At 39.8% G+C, this 21,398-nt stretch overlaps 1 protein-coding gene across 1 annotated transcript in view; it reads left to right on the top strand.

Annotated features, from left to right (window-relative positions):
* The first annotated feature begins 313 nt into the window (after positions 1-313).
* LOC104589978 (Prolyl oligopeptidase family protein) overlaps positions 314-21,398 on the top strand; it is an 83,825-nt gene continuing 62,740 nt past the window's right edge. The window contains exons 1-3 of the mRNA XM_010248468.3: positions 314-697; positions 13,596-13,879; positions 13,980-14,174. Coding sequence (XP_010246770.1) covers positions 385-697; positions 13,596-13,879; positions 13,980-14,174 — 792 coding nt within the window. The 5' untranslated portion in view covers positions 314-384. The remainder of the gene's footprint in view (positions 698-13,595; positions 13,880-13,979; positions 14,175-21,398) is intronic.

Below are 21,398 nucleotides of genomic sequence, written 5' to 3'. Positions count from 1 at the left end.
GAAAATTTTGACAAACGCCACCTTAGCCTAATTGTCCAGAAGTATTGACCCGGACAGTAACCATTTTTTACTCGAATTCGGATTCAGTCATTACAGAACCGTTCACACGGAGCTTACAGCCAGCCATTTGCAGATGTATATTGGGAATATCTCCCATGAATAAAATCTCGATGCACGATTAAAACGGCGTGAGGACTGAATCCATACTCTTTCCTATCCTGTGGGGACCACAAATCGGAAGCCGAAAGACCCCGAATTCGTGCAAGTGTGGAACCAGCTCAGTGTTTCCGTTACAAAACCCAGACGGAGGTATCGGCTTCGAATCTCCTACCCTTAATCTCCGAAACTAAACGCGGAATATATATTTTATATTTAAAAAACAGAATGTTTCGCCTACGATTCGGCCTCGGCGGACTTGCCTACCTCCTCCTGCTCTCCGGTCCACTGCTGGCTTCTTTGCGTCCTTACTCCGCCTCTGCTTCTGTAAACCCTAAGACCGGAAACTCCGTCTCTGCCAAAGCAGCAGCCATGATCATGAAAGCTCCTCCAGTAGCTAAGAAGGTAAGGCACGAGATGGATATGTTCGGAGACGCGAGGATCGATAACTATTACTGGCTTCGGGATGATTCTCGGTCCAATCCGGAGGTCATCTCTTACCTTAAAGAGGAGAATGCATATACCGATTTCGTCATGGCTGGTAATCCTGGCCTTTTTTTATTATTTTTTTCTATTTTGGTTTTCTCTCACTGTTCGTGTCAGAGTTCCGTCTGTTCTCATTCGTTTTCTTGAATGCTGTTGTTAATTTGATTTATTTCAGTTTCATTTGGAGCTAGGATTTTACTTTGAGTTGCTTTTGTTCTTGTGTTGCTTTTATTACCCTCTATACCTGTCATTTTGACTTTTGTAATTGATGGTGTTTCACATCTTTTTAATTGATGCTTTTATTGCTTCTCTTTGGTTTTGTACGTAACTTCAAAGTCCCCGTCCTTTTACAGATTGAAGAAAATTGATTTTATTCACCTATACGAACTTTCTAACTGGGCTTCTAATTGTACTTTTGGTAGTAGTAGTTCGGACATATTTTTTATTGGAAACATCAACTTTGTTTGATGATTTCAAATAGTTTGACGATTTTAATAAGCGGGTGTGAGCTCCGGGAAGCTCATGGCCAGTTCAAAAAAGATGGAGTCACCACTCATTTTTAGAGGAAATGGGCCATCACTTTTAGATACAAAATCTAAATCTTTGATAGTGACTCCGTTTTCCATGGAGAAAGCACACAATCGAGATATTCTGGGTCCCAAGGATTGGGAGAGGGACAGTATTAGGCACCCCTCTCTCCAAGCTGCTATAACAGGCCTATACGGGAGTTGTTCAGATTCAATTTCTTTTGTAGAACAACATAAATGGTTGTATAAATTTCTTAAATCTGGAGGAACATGCTTTAAACTTCTCCTAAGACCGATTTTGAGGCGATGTTATCGGGTCTTAGGTACTGATTTCCCTAAGACTCTCGCCTCTCTACCTCTATTCTCAGTCAAAAAGAAATTGTAAACGATTTGATTTTGGGGAGTTGGAGTTTGAATATTGCATGGATCGGGGCCGTTAGAAAGGAAATTGGCGTGATGAACAGTGGATCTTTGTAGTTTAGTCATGAAAAGTTGTGTAACTAAGTTGTAGTTTTTCAAGTCTGGGGATGGTGTCTGATCAAAGTTCTTATTTGTCCTATGAATTGCGTCAAAGGGGGGTATTTCGGGTTTTAGATAGTATCAAGTCAACCTGGTTGTGTTTCTAAGTTTTTGGAGTCTAAGAGGGGGGTACAAAGAGGTAGGGTGAAAGGGGCCGAGCAAAAATTGGGTGCCAACACCGGGCACCCCTAACTTAGGTGTGAGGACCCCAATAGGTGTTAATTCAAATTACAACGTAGCCCAAAACGATTGTCACTATTAGTCCCTGGTTTGGCTAAAAGATCTGCCATTCCATTTATTGTCCTTCTCACCCATTTGAAGTTGGTTCCCCTTTCCCTCGCTAAAATTATGGGTAGCAATCATTGCCCCATGAGATGACAGTAAACTAAAAAGATTTGGAGGACAAGAAATATTTTGGATCTACGAAAGGAATCATAGATGTAGCCATGTAGGAACAAAGGGTTTTATATGATCAGAAGTGGGTGGAAGAGGATCACTTGTAGGTGGTGATGGACCATTCTCTAGAATAAGAAGGGGGGGGGGGAGTTATCTATGACCATAAAATGCTGGAAAAAAGAAATGAAATGCTCTTAGATAGGTCACAACTATGGGCCTTCTAAAACAAGAGATTGTGGGGACATCCGTTTGAAAAGGTTTTTCTGGTAAGATCCATTTGGTATCAAAACAGTTCTGCTAATGGCTATTTTACAACTTTACAATTGATGTTGGAATGTTGGAGGGTGAGAGGGTGAGGAACTAAGATGGGAGGGAAAATGGAGGGGATGGAGTTCGTGCAGGCAGGTCAGTGGAGGAGATCCTTGAAGATAGAAGCAAAAAATCTCTTGTTCGAAGAGATGAGAATTAAGGGGAAGGTAAGCCTGAAGGTAAGGGAAGCGAAAAAGGGTACAATACTGCTGGAAGGATTAGAAGTGATCGAGTGGCTAAGAGAGTTCATAGCTGGAGCCTGTTCAAAAGGTAAGCAGATAAACTGGCAGGATTTTAGTACATTAGAAGGGAGAAGATATGTTGTTGAATGTAAGAGGAATAGAAAGGGGTTCTTCATAGCTTTGGCTGAATTCTTTGGTAAGGGACAAAGGCAACTGGTGTGTCACCAGCAGGAAAACAGAACAAGGTTGGGGGGAAGTTGACTGGTTGCTCAAAGAATTCTTAGCTCAAAGAGTAGCAAATGAGAAAAAAGCCTCCATAAGGGAGGAGAAGGTATATCTCAGCAACAGCAGGGTAGAACAAGGGCCAGTGGTCATGGCAAAAACAAAAGGCCATTGCAGAATGGTGGGAGGTCTAGAGAGAGAGGAGTGGGATAGTAAGCTTGTGATACAAGCCAAGGAAAAGGTTAATGATTGGAGGAGGGTAGCTGACTTATTGGCAACCAGGTTGAAGCTGAAGAGTGTCTTCATAGTAACCCCCTTCGATAACTGTAAATCCATCCTAGATCCATTAAAGAATGATTTGGAAATATCAGCTATCAATGTTCAGGCTGAGTTCAGATCATTCACAATCTTCAAATGGAATCTAACATCTAACTCAAAGGATTTTTTTGTCGAAGATGGTGTGGTGGTGCGTGTAATAGGCTTGCCATTCCATCTATGGAAACAAGAAATAGCAGAATCTATAGCTGTGTTGTGTGGAGGAATCTTGAAAGGTGTTTTCTGGGGAGATCTTTACTCAGTAGCAATCCTGCTAAGTGGTGTGAAGCCAGAAGACATTCCACGAAAGGTAGAGGTACGAACAGAGGGGAGCTTTGTCTTTGTATGGTTAGCTTCCTCCATTGAAGCGGTGCTGTGGAAGGAGGCTCGTATGGTTGGAGGGGAGGAGGAAGAAGAAGCACTACGTGGACTTGTGAGAGTGGTTAATTCAAATGGGAAGGGATGTTTCACTAAAAAGGGCCAACAAATTCTGGGAAGCCAAAAAGTTATGGGGCAGTTGGAAGGTCAAACCTGGAGAAAGCAAGAAAAAATTATGACAAATGGCAGATCATTTGCGCAGGTGGTGTCAGGGGAAACAAACAAAAATTCACTAGTTTCGAAAGGGAGAGGGTTGAACAAGCAACCTCAGACAGGGAAGGTTGCTGGTTCGACCATTAAATCAGGGGGGCGTGACCTTTTAAGTGGTCACGTGGGACGAAATGAAGGGCCCAATCGAGTGGATCCACTTGATGAAGGGCCGGAGAAGGCATCTCAAATAAAGGCTGTAAAGGTGGGCTCCCATAGGCTTCAGCCCAAGGCCCATTACAAGATAGATGGGCCGAGGGGTACTTTAAGTAAGCACGTGACTGGGAGGAGGGACGAGCTGATAGACGAAATTAAGCGTCTATCTTCTTCTACCCCGAACCCCTCCTCTCGTTCGAACAGTTCAGGTGCAAAAAAATCTCCAGATTCGCAGTTGCGAGGCTCTCTACAGTGGGTCCCATCCAACCTGGCGAACCGTCTCTCACCAGATAGGCGCAACCCGAGATACCTCAAGCCTAGTGATGAGAACAGAACAGGGATTGAAGACTGGTCGAGTGAACAAAACAGCAATGACGATTCTTATAGAGACGAAACGCCAAGTCTGGGAAGTCTGTCTCTGAAAAGCAACAATGATTTTTTTGAAACAGAAAGTTTGCATACAGAGCTGTTGTTTCTAGAGGAAGAGACTGAAGAGGCAGGTGGCGAGAAGGCTAGAAATGGTGAAGAAAATGGTTCTAAAGCTGTGAAAACTCCTCCCTTCGTCGAGGGAGCTGACCCTGAGTCTAATGAACTACAGGATGTTGGTGGAGAGGGACAAGAATCGGCTGTGAGGATGGAAGCGGGTATTCCAGTGTCGAAAACACAGAGAAAGGTCTTCCAAGTGGGTAGGTCGTCAGGAAGTGATTCTTTCACCATGTCTACTTCACAACCTTGTCCAAAAAGGGGAAAGGCTTTAAAACCAGTTGTCGCCTGTCAGCAAGTCATTTCCAGTGATTCTAGTCCTACCCTCGTTCTATCAGGTATGGGTGTCAATTCTGTTTTAGGTACTGACTTGTTTGCTCTGCCTGTAACAGATATCCCAGCTTCCCATCCTGGAGGTTTTGATGTAAGAAAGAGGGTGATAGTGGAAGGAGGAGAGAGGGTGTTGGAAGGAAGTAGTAAGGGGGAGGCGGACAGAATTTGGGAGTTGATCTGTACAATGATGGAGGAACAAAATAAAAAGGAAGGACATGGAGAAAGATGTTGTAGCCAAAATAAGTGTGAGTAGGGTAAAATTCTTCCTCAGACATTGGCTGGAAAGGATGGAGAAAAAGAAAGAGGATGATTGCTGTATTAGGATGGGGGGGGGGGGAAAGGAACAAATAAGAAAAAAAGATCTGAAGTGGAAAGGCTAATTTTAGACATTGAGGGGGATTTAGAATTCAGTGGTAGAGGGGATAGGAGGAAGGGCCTAAAATAAGGAGAATATGGCCTCTTATTGGGTTCTTTTGCTACTTTGTCTCGATGAAAATTATTAGCTAGAATGTAAGAGGGTTAGGGAGTGCAAGGAAGAGAAGGGTGATCAAAGACCTACTCCGAAGGGAAAAACCTGATATTGTGCTGTTACAAGAATCCAAATTGATGGAATTAGATGGGAGATGGGTGAGGAGTTTTTGGAAGTCTAGAGGTTTAGGTTGGAGCTCGGCTCCTTCTTGGGGAGCCTCGGGGGGGATTGTAACACTGTGGAAGGAGGATGTGGTGGAAGTAGTGGAAGAATTGATAGGCAGATTCTCAGTTTCCATTAAGTGCAAGAATGTAGAGAATGGGTATGTATGGGTTTTAACCAATGTTTATGGCCCTAATTCCTATAGAGAGAGGAATGAGATGTGGGAGGAACTATATGCAATCAAGGGGCTATGGGATGGTCCTTGGTGTCTGGGCGGGGATTTTAATGTCATTAGATTCTCTGATGAAACCAGTAATCCCCAACAGGTAATCTCAACAAGCATGAGGAAATTTAATGGTTTTATTGAGGATTGTGATCTAAAGGAAATACCTCTGCTGCAAGCCAATTACACTTGGTCCAATCTTCAGGAAACCCCTTTGTGCTCAAAGTTGGATAGATTCCTTTTTAACCTTGCCTGGGAGAATAGTTTGGAAAACTTGGTTGCTAGGGCGTTACCCAGGGTCACATCCGATCACTGTCCTATCCAAATAGGTACTGAGTCTTTTCCTATAGGACCCAAACCTTTTAGATTTGAAAATATGTGGCTTACCCATCTAGATTTTGTGAAAAAAGTGAAGGAGTGGTGGGGTGAGGAGGAGAGAGGGGTAAGATGGAAGGGGATCAAGTTCCACAAGAAATTAAAAAGGTTGAGAGCCAAAATAAAAGAGTGGAATAGAGATCAGTTTGGTAGAATTGAGGAGCAAAAATTGGGCCTAATCTCTCGAATAGAGAACTTGGATGTAAAGGAATCTCACGATGGGCTGACCGAGGAGGACAGAGTGTTAAGGAGACAATTAAAAAAGGATTTGGAAGAGGTGTTATTGAGGGAAGAAATCAGTTGGAGACAAAAATCTAGACACAAGTGGATTAAGGAAGGCGATGGGAACACTAGATTCTTCCATGATTTGGCAAATGGGAGACGAAGAAAGAATTTTGTGACCAAGCTAGAGATAGGAGAGGAGGTGTTTACCAACCAGGATGACATAGCCAGAAAATTTGTGGACCACTTCAAATCGATTTATAGAAGGCCTTTGAGAGAGAGGACAGTCATGGAAAGGGTGGATTGGCCAAGAATTGATGGAGTGGCAAGGTGGCTGGAAAGGGATTTCGAGGAAGAAGAGATTAAGAAAGCCGTCTTTATAATGGATAGATCCAAGGCTCCGGGTCCAGATGGCTTTACAATGGGTTTTTATCAAGACTGTTGGGAGGTGTTGAAAGAGGATCTAGCTGAAGTCTTTAAGGAATTTGCAGACAATCACACTATAAGCCCTGGAATTAATGCCACCTTTTTGGCCTTGATACCTAAGAAGAATGATGCCAACCACCCAAAAGATTATAGGCCTATTAATCTGGTGACAAGCATCTATAAAATTCTGGCTAAAGTGCTCTCATTGAGAATCAAAACAGTCATCCCTACCATCATTGGTGAAACCCAGGGGGCTTTCATTCAAGGGCGACAAATAACAGATCAGATCTTAATTGCGAATGAGTGTGTGGAGGAAATGAAAAGGTCTAGTAAGAGAAGATTCATTTGTAAATTGGATCTTGAAAAGGCCTATGATTTGGTGGACTGGAAGTTTCTATTGGAGGCTATGCAAAACTGTGGACTTGGGGACAAGTGGTGTAGTTGGATCTTTGGGTGTATCAGTACTTGTCACTACTCTATTATGGTAAATGGTACGGTGAGAGACTTTTTTCCAGTTTGCAGGGGTGTCAGGCAAGGGGATCCACTTTCACCCTTCCTTTTTACCTTAGTAGCTGATGTGATTAGTAGGATCATTACTAAGGCTGACAGCGAAGATGCCATTAGGGGTTGGAGAATAGGGAGACACCAAGTCCCCGTCACCCACCTTCAATTTGCAGATGACCTAATGATTTTTTGTGAAGGAGGTATTAGTGAAAAGGTAGCAAACCTAAAGGAGATAATAAAAGGATTTGAAAGTGTCTCTAATTTGAGAATAAATCTGGAAAAGAGCTGCATAGCGGGTATAAATTTGGAGGTAGGGGAGGTTGAGGCTATTGCGGAGTGTCTTGAGTGTTCCACCTCTGCTTGGCCTATGTCATATTTAGGGCTTCCTTTAGGGATAAATCCTAGGGAGAGTAGATTTTGGACCCCAGTGATAGAAAAGTTTGAGAAGAGATTAGCCTCATGGAAGAGGAACTATATCTCTTTAGGAGGGAGAATTACCCTAATAAGAGCTACCTTGGCTAACTTACCTACCTATTATTTGTCTGTCTTTAGGATACCAGTTAGGGAAGCCAGGAAACTGGAGAAGTTGATGAGAGACTTCTTATGGGAGCCAGGACAAGAAAAAAAGGATCACTTGGTTAATTGGGAAATTGTGTGCACAAGTAAAGAAGAGGGGGGCTTGGGAATTGGGAGGGTAATTAGAAAGAATCAAGCTCTGTTAGGGAAATGGTTGTGGAGATGGCCTTTGGAAAGAGAGAGATTGTGGCATGAGGTGGTGGGAAGCATTCATGGGAGGTCAAAAAACGGATGAGATGCTGGTGTATCGAGGCAAGCTAACCTAGCAGCACCGTGGAAGGCTATTCACAACACCCTTCCTCAATTTCTCAATTTTATCAGGTATGAAGTTTGTTCTGGCAACTCTGTTCTTTTTTGGGAGGATATTTGGGTAGGAGACTCACCGTTAAAGGACTTGTTCCCTTCGCTTTTTTCTATTTCTTTGTACAAAAAAGAGGTGGTCTCAAAATTTGTTTCACCTTTGGTAACACCCTTAGATCCTACTTGGGATTTTGGGTTTCGTAGAGGACTTAGGGATGCTGAAATTGAGTCTCTTTCTATTTTGCTTGGTTGTCTTAATCAGGTTTGTTTGAATCCCTCCAAGCCAGATAAGAGAGTTTGGACTCCTAGACCCATTGGAACCTTCTCTTGTGCTTCTTTCTTCAAGTCCATCTCTCAACTTTCTTCTCACCAACCCTTTCCGTCTAAAGAAATTTGGTGCAGGCCAGTCCCCCCAAAAATTATGGCTTTTTGTTGGGAAGTATTCCATGGGAAAGTAAACACTTTAGACAACCTAAGAGAATACATTTTCTCTGTATTTCTCCTAATTGGTGTATCCTCTGTAGAGCTCACGGTGAGGATTGTTACCATCTACTAGTATCTTGTCCCTTTTCTGCAGACCTTTGGGCTTGGCTACTTTCGTTGTTTGGGGGTAGTTGGAGTCTACCAGCAGAAGTTCACATGCTCTTCAACCATTCTACCTTTTATTGGCCTACAAAAATAGGGAGAATTATGTGGAGATGTGCTCGTGCTGCTTTGACTTGGACTCTTTGGGAAGAAAGGAATCTCAGAATTTTTCAAGACAAGGAAAGGAACAACCAAGATTTGAAAGACTGTGTGTTAAACAGGGCAATACATTGGCTGAAGACCTTGGAAATCTTCCATCAATTCTCCTTTAATGACCTTTGGAGAAATTGGTCAGCAGTAGCAAGGTGCTCATCTTTAAAGGACAAATCAATTACAAGCTGGTCTCCTCCACCCGAAGGCTCAATAAAGTTGAACTTTGATGGAAGCAGCATGGGTAATGCAGGATTATCCGGAGTGGGGGGTGCTTTGAGAAATGAGAAGGGAGAGATTTTGTTGCTCTACTCAGGTCCCTTGGGAATTGGGAACTCCATCAGGGAAGAACTCTTAGCTGCTGTACAAGGGGTGCAATTTGCAAACCAGCTGGGGGTACAACACCTAATAATCGAGGGGGATTCCAAAGTGGTGGTGGGTTGGTTAAAAAATTCTGAAGAGGCTATGTGGCGATACAAGAATGAAATGAAGAAATTTAGTTGGTTGACAAGGAATATGTTGGTCACTGTACAGTGGGTGGGGAGATCAGCAAATACTTTGTCAGATGTGTTAGCTAAGCAAGGGGTAAATAGGGAAGAATTATTTTGGGCTCAGTTGTGATTATTGTTTTTCTTTCCTAGTTTACTTGTAAGACTCAAGGAGGGGCTGCAGCTCATGCCTCTTGTTGGGATGATGTATGAACTCACTCTAAAGTTGCTTCTGAATCAATAAACTTATTATTATTCATCAAAAAAAAAAATAAGAAGGGGGTTGTCTTCTGATTATGCTTGCATTCTCTTTCTCTAATATACCTAGAGAGACTTAACAAAATCAGAATTTATATTTACAGTAGTACCATCAAAATCATGCACGATGGAGGTAGGAGTTTCTTTGGACTCAACAATAGATCCATAGTAAGTAATGTGTCCAAAAGCGATAACATTTTGAAACATACATGTTTGTGGGAGCAGAATCATAAGAAATGAAGGCCTTTATGTTCTTAGTTGTATCTCATAAAAGTGCACTAAATGGCCTGAGATGACAGCATAGTGCATTCATGAGGAGGAGATGAGCAAAGCATATACATCCAAATACATGGAGATGAGAACTAGAAGGTGGATGGTTGTGGAGTTGTTGTTGATAATGTGAAGATTTGAAAAATTGGTCAGGTTTAAACTCTATCATAGATCAGCTTTAAATCTCATTTCTATACAAGCTGTTATGCTTAGAGATCCCTGAGAGGGGCGAAATAGAAATAAGAAAACAGAAAATGAATGATATAATTATGAAGAATATGTGCACTGCTAGCCGCAACTAGCTATCTTAGTGGGTATTTTGTCTAGTTGAGGGAGTTGAATTTGATTTGGAGCTGTTTTGTCCAGTTGAGGGTCTTTGTTTGGTGTTTCTATGTAGTTATTGAGTCATCATGGTTGGTTTGGTTTCTTTATAAGGAATGTTGTGTGGGGTGATGCATTTTCTATTTCAATTTACGTCTTTTATCTAAGATGTTTTCTTACACTTGCTTTTGTATTCCTTTTATTTTCTAACGAGTTTTTCTTTATAAAAAATATAATGCACCCATCTGAACATCTATCCTTCAGAAGCTTGCTCAAGACCTTGAAGCTTAAGTTATCGGAAAAGAATTGATTCAAACAGAAAGAGAACCAAGGAAGACTTTGGAGTTCAAAGGTATTAGAAAGTAAATAGACAGAGATAGGAGGAAAAGGTGAATATTGCTGGCACATCACAAGGTATAAGTATAGGGAGGAAGAACTGATTGAGAAAAATGGAAGATCCAAAGCTAGTAAGGTGATTGATTGAAGAAAGTGGAAGAAATTTCATCTAGAAATAGTAGGGGAGCTGAAGCTGCAACAATAGGTGTGAGCGGCGAGATAAGACTTAAAGTGTGTTTGGAGGTGAAGATGCTGGTGTGGAGATATATAACTCATTGATGGCATTATAGGACACTGGGTCAAGCTATGGATGATTGATAGTTGTTCAAAGGTAGGTGCAAATGTCCAAAGTGACTTGGGGTTTGGTTTTGGTGTTGGTATTTAAAGAAGAGAGCATGGGGACTTTTTTTCTTTTCAAAATTTCCAAGAGGAGGAAGGAGGAAGAGGGTGGGAATGGAGGACGGTTGGGGGTTGAAGTTAACAAGGAAGTGAGTGAGGTTTTCAAAATTTCCAAGACATCTGCAAAAGTTGCAGCTGCTGCCATAGGAACAGTAGTCTTAGGTTCATGCAAATTTTCCATCCTTCTTGCCTTTTATTAGTTATAACCTTGGCATTGGGAATCGTGTTAAAATTTGGGTACATATTTGATTGGGTAGTTCACCTTCGAAGGAACAATTCCCATCTTTATTTGCATTGTCAAACCGTAGGGATGAACACATCTCCTCTTATTTGATTCATTCTAGTTCTAGGTCTAGACTTGATTTGGACTTGGGTTTTAGAAGAGGTCTTCATGAATCGGAAATAGATACTATTTTGCCTCTTTGCCAAAGTCTCGTAAGTGTGGCCTTGAATCCTTTAAAAAGTGATAGTTGAGTAAGGTCACTTTCTTCCTCTGGATCCTTCACATGTGCTTCATTTTTTAAGTCCCTAATACAGCTAAGTGATAACCTGGGATTATCTTTTCCGATTAAAGAGGTGTGGAGTAGACCTATTCCACCACCTAGAGTAGGTAGCTTTTTCTGGGAAGTGTAATTAGAAAGAATTAATACTTGTGACTTGCTCTAGAGAAAAAAACCTCATGTCATTATCCCATTGGTGTTCTATCTATAAAGCTGAGGGTGAGACTTGCATTCACTGATTAATATCCTGCCCTTTATCCTCTTTAATTTGGGAATGGTTTTTCTCTTTGTTTGGGTGGAGGTAGAACCCTCCACCTTTTGTACAAAACCTGTATGACCCTAACTTTCTCAGGTGGCCAAAGAAGAGGGGGAGAACCCTTTTGTGGTGTACAAGAGTGGCTGTGTGTTGGATGATTTGGAAAGAAAGGAATAAAAGAATCTTCTTAGGAGTTGAGAGATGCATGGGTGCTTTACTTGAAATCATCACTACAAGAGTGGTCCAATGGATGAAGTCACTGATTCTATTTGGAGATTTTTCTGCTGGTGATCTGATAAAGAAGTGGTTTGATAAAGCTGAATTTTGATGGTTCGGTCTTCTTGGTCCCCACCTAATGGAGGCTTCATAAAGCTTCATTTTGATGGTAGTAATAAAGGAAATCCGGGTTCTTATAGGAGTATTCAGAGATGAGGATGGTAGAGTACTTGCTCTTTCTTTGGGCTCAATTGGGGTGGGTTACTCTCTGAGGGCTGAAATGATGGTTGTGTTGGAAGGAGTAAAAATGGCTAAGGAACTACTTATCTGCAAAAAGAGTAGGATGTTGGATGGTGGCACTGCATCTTTGAGGAAAGAAGAATTAGAAGCTTGCTACAAGACATGGAGGTCATTATTCAATGGGTGAAAAGAGAGGCTAATTCATTTGCGACTGTTTGGCTAAACAATGGCTGGGAAGAAATCAATGTTTTTGGGCAAGATTGTAATTTTTTTCTGTTTTGGAGACCTAATAGAATTTATCTCTCCCTTTTCTATTCCTTGTACTCCCTTGCTTTTATTAATTTAATGAATTGGTTATGTTATTGATAAAAAAAGATGCACGTGATCTGGATAGAGGAACTTAAAAAAATAGTTTTATTCAGTTTAATTGGAGTGGACATATTAAGAGGGTGGGTGTTGGGCTGAATCGAGGGAGGATTCAAGAGGTAGGCCTAAAGAGGTAGGTTGAAAATGGGTTTCAAGGAAAGTAGGGCTTTGAAAGGTGAAGGCTATGTTTGTTTTGTCATGAGATACATGTAAGAGATCAAGACAAAGCAAAGATTAGTGGCATTGGAGGCTTGATAGTAATCGAGGTGGCTATGAGTAGCTTAAGAGAAGTGGGTTTCAAGCAAAAATAAATCCAACCAGTGGCATTCAGAGGTGGGGCAGGTGATAGTCGGAATTAGTGGCAGTTGCGACAAAGATGAATGCTTGGTACCTGCAACTCTTAAAGAGGTTCAAGCAGTAGAAAATCCTTGTTGAATCCCCTACACCAATTGAAACTGCTGCCCGTATGCATCTCCTAGATACACTATCAATAATCTCCTTTTTCCTTTTCTTTTTCTCTCTTGGGTGACTTCTGGTCACCTTTCTTGTAATTTCTTTTTTTTTGTTTTAATAAATTTTATTTTATTACCAAAAAAAAGCCTTCAGGAATTTTTTTTCACAGTATAGGCTATCAATTGGGATTTACCAGGGCTTGTTGTTTGTATTGTATGATTGAAATGGCATGAAGGAATCATAAGCTGTATTCTTTTCATTTGACATTGTGAAAAAAATGAAGGCATTCTAGAAGGGAAGGTGGGCAGATTCAGCAGACATTAATAGCATTTATGGTTTTTAAAAGCGAATAACGTCAACAATGTTGAACTGCTAAGATGATTAAGTGCACATGCATGTAGTTGTTGATCTTAAATTTTCCTTTTATGATCTAATGCAAGGTTGGCATGCACCTTGAGAAGGTTTGTTGCAGTAAGACATCACTAGATCTGACCTTGTTTGAAGATACTATCTTCAGGTGTTTTCTCCAAACAGGGCACTGGTTTGGCGCTGTTACAATATGGGTTTTCCCTTATTGGAATAAGAGCAGTACACCATATCATGTTATTAAGGGCAATAATGTAATTCTCCACATTCTAATATATAATAATAGAATGTGTGGGACAGACTTTCCATGATTTTGAATGCTCAAATAGTCTTTCCATCTCTGTTCTTTCTTGTTATTGTAGGTTATTCTTCTCATTGTTTATGTCTTACTACTGGCATCATTAAGATAATTAAATTATGCTGTTTTTTGATGGAAGATGGACCTTGGTCATGAATTCTTTTTAGGGACAAAACACCTTGAAGATCAAATTTATGCTGAGATAAGAGGGAGAATCAAGGAGGATGACATCTCTGCACCTGAACGCAAAGGGCCCTATTACTACTATGAAAGGACATTGGAGGGAAAAGAATATGTTCAATACTGTAGGTGCCTTATATCCAATGCTTCTGCACCCCCTTCTGTGTATGATGTTATGCCAACTGGACCTGATGCTCCTGGAGAGCATGTTATCCTAGATGAGAATGTGAAGGCTCAAGGACATGACTATTACAGCATTGGAGCTTTCAAAGTAAATTCACCATTTTCTGTTTCTCTCCCTTGGGTTAAAATACTGCGATTTATCATTAAAATGCTACATCACTTATTTTTTCCTTCTTTTTCTTTTTCAGGTCAGTCCAAATAATAAGTTGGTGGCATATGCAGAAGACACAAAAGGAGATGAGATCTATACTGTTTATGTGATTGATGCTGAGACTGGAACTCCTATTGGGAAGCCTCTTGTAGGTGTAACATCTTATCTTGAATGGGCTGGTGACGAGGCACTGGCTTATATTACAATGGATGAAATCCTTAGGCCAGACAAGGTCGGTAATGATTGTTTCTTGAACTTTTTTTTGCTTGAAATGGTACTGTCTCTTTTGGCAGAACTTTGTTTTATACAAACATCAATGGGTGATGAGGCAAAACCCAAAAACTCTATCCAATCACAACACAATGACATCAAAGTAAAAGGAAAAGAAAAGACACTCCAAATCTCTTTCTGAAAAAAAATCTTCTTCCTGAAACTCTGGAACCCCAAACTCCTGAACTGATGCATGAAGCCTTCTGCCATCTTGCCCACACCTTAATCTTCTCCTTCAAACACTTCTTCCTGCCCATCCCTTCCTCGTTCCATGCCTCTCCTCCTTCCCATACCGGGCTCTTCTTTAGACCCTCCTCCCTTTTGCTCCTTCCAAATGCTTCAAAAGCCCATCTATCAAATTCTTCGCCACCCGAAAAGAACAGAACTAAGCTCTTGCCAATTCCGACTTCTCTTGCAGCTAAATCCTCAATCTCCACCAATTATCCCTTTTCTTCCTTGCTATCTAAAATGGATTTGTTGGAATTCTTCTCCTGCACTCCTCCCCACTCCTTTTCATGAAACTCTTGCTCACCAATTAGCTCTAACTTTTTCTCAGATGAAATTAATGCATGGGTGACCACTCCATCAAAAGCTTGAGTCTCAATCTTTTTTCTTCACTATCTCCTTAATCGAGCCTTTGAATTTTGTTCCTTTTTCCTTATAATCTCTCTTGAATTTGTTTGTTGGGTCGGCCCTTACCAGGCCCTCTTTCAATCTAGAGAATACTTTAGTAACATGCACTAAATAAACTTTATTTGCAACTCGAGGTTTCTTCAACACCTCCAATTCACCACAATACCATCTAAATTTGCAAATCTCCTTTTCTGACCCAAATTGATTCCCAACCACCCAATAACAACTTTTTTTTTATCAGAAAAAGATATATATTTTTTAATTTAATTATATTTGAGATTACAACTTGGTGACCAACATGTGAACCCAAATAACCAAGGGTACATTATAATGAAGCCAAAATAATGGCACTCTTGTAATTACATGAAAACTCAATTTGCCATATGCATAACTGAAAAAGAGACAACGAAGGCACACGGAGAAGAGCCCAAAGATTCTATTCCGCGAACATTCAGGGCACTTCCTGTACACCATTTTGTTGTTAGCAAGTATATATGATTTGATTTCCATCATCAATTAAAACTATTGTTTATCACACTTATTTTTCTTTTGTATGATTAATAGAAAACATTAGAGATGTGCCCAACATTTTCTTCATCTTTTTAACTATGACATCATGGGTTGACCTATTTGACCCCGATGGTTCAATTTCTTACCCACCAGCTGGATGGAAGAACAATTTTGTTCTAGCATCCTAGGTTGGTTTTAAAAAACATGGGTTTTATATTGTTGGAAGTATTGAACTTAGATAAAACTAGTAGAATTTATTGGTGAGAAAAATACCTTAAATATAGGATTTAATGAGAGAAAATGGGAGTTATTACCTTAAATATAAGACTTAATGAGGGGGAATGAGATGAGGTAAAAGTAGTAGTTCAAATGCCCTCAAAATTAGAGAGGGGCCAAAGTCAGGGATAGGGGTATTTTTGTCAAGAAAAGTTTTTCCACATCATTTGTAACATCACTCGACTCCTACTTTATTCAATATGTATAAAAGAATATACTTGAGCTCGAGTTATACTATCATGAGTGAATAGTGATGTGTTGTTGAGTTACATATACAGGATTGAGTACTGTTAAAAATTCAAATACAAGATTCCTTGTTATGAGTTTCCTATGGGTTGTAGGCTTGTAGAATCTCTAGCACTTATCTATTCTACTGTCTTGGGACAATTAATCTCTTCATGATGATTTCATGGTAGAAACATACAAAGATATGGTTTCTGCCCTGATTTTAAATTGTTAATCTTGGGGGCCAATTGATGATTGCTGAAGTGGCTGAACTGAAAAACTTATTGCCTTCTCTTTTAGTAAGTTTTTAAGGGGGTTGTGGGCTCCTTGTTGCCTTGGGTAGATCACTATGCCCTTTAAAAATTTTATTATCTAATTATTTTATGGGTAAAATACTTAAACCTCCCCTGATTTTAAACACAAATACTTGTTTGGGAAGTGTTCCTCTCAGTCTGCAGTCATCAATAATCTATCTAGTTTGCAGCTAACTACATTATCTTGCATATTTGACCAAGTGAATCTTCCATTGTGGAGAGGAATGTCTCGGAGCTTATGCCTTGGGATGTAGTCAGAAAAGTCTTTCATGCTTCTAGTTGTCTATGAAGAGATGGGAGATCCATCATATGGATGGCCAAACCATGTAGGGTGGCTGGGTGAAATTTCAAAAATTTATTTCTCCCATCCGGGAATCCTATTCCCTGATTTAGAAAAACTGCATTTTTCAAGGTTCGTTCTTGAAAAACTCCACGCAAAAGGCTCCTTCCAACGTAGGTGTTCATGCCCAAAGAGAGTACCAAATCCTCCCTCCACTGAAGATGACACAGTTTAGGGTGAGGTAGGATTAGCAAGAACCTCAGATTCTTCAGCAAGAATCGAACAGGGTAGTGAGCACAACTTCAAAATTGTTTCTTCCACCCAGAAACAATATCAAGATTGAATCTTGATCACTCAAAGAGGTGGAGATCGAACAGGGTAGGGCGGCAAGAGCAGAGAGAGAGAACTGGAAGCAGAAAGCAGTCAAACTGTAGAAGTCTTTTTTAGTTCGCCCTCCTCTTTATATATAACGCTTAAAGAGTCAATTTCCTAATCTGATTAGGAGTTTCTTGATCCAAATCTTTATTTGGATCTGAACTCTTTAAGTGATAAGGATAATCCTCTTATCCTCATTTGCAAGGAAGGAACTCTATTCTTTATAAGACCTGGATCAAACAAAAATTTTAATTTCTAAACATGTATATGACCCAAACATTTATGCCATAAGTCCCAAACATTATTTCTATGACTCTGAAAGGAACTAGAAGTGGAAGAACTGAAATAAGCTGATGATGTTGCTATTTGAGACTTCTAGAACTCCAATGTAAAACGACGACCCAACCTGCGCCCCTTCCCTTTCACCTTCCTAGTGTTCCGATCTTGAATCAAACATCCATCATGAGAAAAGATGAGAATGTTATCTTCATCAACTAATTGGCCAATAGAACTAAGATTTGTAGTGAGATTAGGAACAAGAAAGGTCTTGGTAAGAGGGAAAGATTTAGTGGGTGAAAGCTTAAGAGACAAATCACTACTACCAATGATGTTTAACTTTTCACCATTGGCAGTAATGAAATGTTTGTGATGGGTTTTAGTAAGGTTACTTGGTTGGTGAGGGTAGGCTCCTGTCATGTGGTTGGTAGCTCTAGAGTCAATGATCCAAACATGAGAAGGAGAAGAACAATAATTGGAGAACTCACCAGGTAAGCCAATAGTAGAAAAGGTAGAAAAAATAGCAGATGTTACTAGTTGTCGAAAGTTTTCCTCAACCATAGATGCTAGAGAATCACCTTTAACAAAAGAATCACCACCAGTAGTAGATTTCTTACTTCCATGTGCTACAACATCAGTGCCATTCCCATAGGCCATTTTAGCACAAAAACAACAGTTCAGACACAAGGATATTAGAGAAAACCAAATTCAGCAATAGTTCCTTCTAGTCCAAGAGGAAAGACAAGTATTCCAATGCTAGAGAAGGTCAAGGGACCCCAATAAAATACCATAAACAGCTTCAGCAATCAAGGACTTGAGTTAACAATCCAAAAAAGGCAAGTTTTAGGACTGTCGAATCTAAAATCTCTCAAATATCAATTCTGAAATCTGAAACAAATAAATGGGTAGCGAGAAATCCCTAGGACGACACCAGATCTAGAGTTATAGGTTGATCGATTCAGCCGATTGAGAGAAAACTGTGGTTTACCAACATATCAGGCGTCTTTTCCAAGAACAAAGAAGTATCTTGGCAGATTGAAACAGCCCTTCGAAGATTCCAAACGAGAAATTGAGTGTAAGGTTAAAAAGAGCTTGAGAGAACCCTTCGGTCTGGAGTTCAAAGTTGTTGCAGTCCAGAAAAGGAAACTGTACAATATTGCCACCCCAAGAAGAAGATCAGAACTGCTTCAAAAACTTCACCGAATCCGATGCTGTTTGTAGGGAGAATAGATCAGGTCTAGGCGACACCAGATTTGAAGTTTAGCCTTGAACCAAAGCCTCCCATGAGAGATCTAATAAAATCTCTCCTACTGGTTGCGCAGAGAAGACTTAACAAAAAAGGGTTGATCAAAACAGCCCTGATACGACAAGATTACTGCTTCTCGTGAGGTTCAAAAGAGAGAGAGAGGATATATCAGAGAACAACCTGCTCTGATACCATGCCAACACTCTTGGCTGAATAGAGAAAAGAACAAGAATAATTTTAGAGGTGTCAAGAATGAATTGACCCCCACCTCAAAGAGTCTCTATATATTAAAACATATGTACAATTACAAGAATGCCCATATAGGAAAGAGAAAAGAGAATAAGATAAATAAGTAATATACAACAGGGACTATACTAATAAGATACATCAAGTCACAGAGTCTCCACAGTACATCTATTTACAGCCAATTGGCATTTTTCCATGTGAAAGTTTCATTGACTTCAATTTTGATTTTTTCTAGGTCGTCCATCTTTTGGTCCATGGATTCTCTCCATTGTAGCTGTTTTAAAGCTTATACAATACTTTTGGAAATATAAACAGAAGATAGAGCAGAGAAAAAAGCAAAATATCATGGAAATAAATAATCATGTGATACATAATTTGAGATAGGATAAGGAACACCAGAAGTAGACTAAGTACATTGCCTTTTCCCCTTAAACAAGGCAGTGGGAAGGTCAAGACTACCTTACCTTTTTCCCCAAAAAAAAAAAAAAAAAAAGAAAATAAAGATTAGCTGGATGGTGAATAGAAACAAAGTTTTAGGCATGGTGTAGTTATGGTTTTATTTTCTAGTTCTGGAGGATATGTAGATTCTACAAGGGTTGAATTGCTAGCAGTACTACAAGGTGTTAGTATGGCTTTATACTAAATCTAGTGACCTAGTGGTGGAAAGGGATTTGACGGTGGTGATGGGGTGGCTCAAAAATAACACCACAGGGTTCTTGGAAATACAGACATATTTAGAGGGAAGCAAAATCTCAACTAGGGAGGTAAGAACAATTTGCAAATAAATACATAGATCAACTAACAACATGGCTGATGCTTTAGGAAACAAGGTATAAGTAGGACTACACTCTATCGGGGGACTACTTCTCAGGGAGAGGAATGTATTATGATTATATGAAAGTAATGAGTGGGATATGTAGCAGATGCAAGCCTATCAAATGATGTCCTGGATGCAAAACTGAATATTTTATATCATTCATTACTAAGACTTGATAAAATATCTGTATATTGCTGATTAAAATTTAAAATATTTATTTTAAGATTTTCACCATAAATTCAAGAAAAAAAACTCAAATAGTGCCAAACATCCACAATGATAATCAACCTAAAATCAGGCCTTGTTAAACTTCAGGGTCTTTTCTTCATTGGTTGCAGACCATCTGTAACCCTTCTGATGTTATCTAGAAACCATCTGACATCAGCAAGATCTAGTCATTTCCTCTATTCAGCACAAAGGTAATAGGTTTACTGATGTTCCAACACCATCTTGGAGTGATCTTAAAGGGAAAATAAGCAAATTAGGGTGATATGACCTATTCTCATTGAACCTTCCAATAAATAAGATATACAAGAATATCCCACCAATAATATAAAGGAAAAAGCTAATCTATACTTAAACAATTAATTTTCCATATATATATATATATAATTTTTTGAAAAGAGGCAACTTCATTTCAAGGCACAAAAAGGGGGAGGGATCATGAGAAGTTGTACAACCAAAATGTAAAATCCCCCCTTTGCACTATAGAGAAAATCCATCCACCCCAGATTTACCAAGTTTATCAGCCATCAAATTCATTTCACTTGTAATCCATCTAAAGGAGCAGTTCAATAAGCCTGAGAGATCATGAATCTCATGGAGGAAGTGAGAAAATATCCAAGGGCCGAGATTCCTATTGACAGTCCAACCAATCATAATTCTAGAATCTCCTTCCACTGCTATGGATCTGGCTGAGATAGACTTAGCAGCCCTCAAACCAACAAAGAGAGCTCTAACTTCTGCTTCAGAAGCATCTGAGATCCCCATTGGCCCACTGAAAGCCCATAACAGACTGCCATTAGATTTAAGAATAAGGCCTCCTATTCAGCTGCCCCCCTGTAATTAGAAATAGATCTGCAGCTACCATCAAATCTAAGGATAAAATTTGTATTCTGCCTTGGGTTGAGGGTTGAGCAGCAATGGAGATTCTTAGGAGTTGAATTCAGAATGTCTGGAAGACTGCTGTCCAAATCAATGTTCAGAGAACTGGACTGGTCATAGAACCGGAGAAGGGAGAGAGAGGTTCAACCAGGGTCGAACCGTGATGATGTGGCATATATGTATATTATGGGTTATATAAATATTACATATAATATATTTTACAACTTTTAATATACTTAAACACGGTATGGATGGCAAATTCCTTAATTTTTAAAGCAAATGACTAAGGTCCAAAGTCTCTTGATTTACATTTTCTTTGAAATACATGTGTAATAAAGTAATATATACAATAAAGTCATTAAATAGCACAAGTAAAGAGGTGGATTAGTGGTAATTAAGTAATATGTGAAAATAAGAAGTCATGGATTCAAGTCTTGTCACACTCATTTCAACTACTTAGTGACCCGGGTGGTCAGGAGCATTTCACCAGTTTTTCGGTTAAACCAGACAGTCAGCCGGTTTTCACCGGGTTTTAGACATTATGATTCTTGGGGTGTTATCGAACCGGCCAGGGTATCCGGTTAGGTTCAACCGGTCCGACCGGCAGGTCTGGTCCATTTTTCTAAACACTGGTCCAAATCATCATAGCTTACTCTTTTGAAATGTTTGCATGATAGCATCCAAGAGAATCACCATTATCATCATCCATGCCTTATCCCAACTATATGGGGTCAGCTACATGAATCCTGTTTTTCCAATCTGGTGTAAAATTCTTCCCTTTAGATCTTCCAAAGTAGATGACTTATTCTCAAAAGTTCTTTTATTATGCTCTAAAATTCCCCACATTACAGCATGAATAATAGCCTTCCCAAAAACAGGGCCCC

This window comes from Nelumbo nucifera, chromosome 4 (genome assembly GCF_055504915.1).
Source record: "Nelumbo nucifera cultivar China Antique chromosome 4, China Antique-T2T, whole genome shotgun sequence".
NCBI lineage: Eukaryota > Viridiplantae > Streptophyta > Magnoliopsida > Proteales > Nelumbonaceae > Nelumbo > Nelumbo nucifera.
This window is presented reverse-complemented; position numbering and strand designations above follow the sequence as displayed.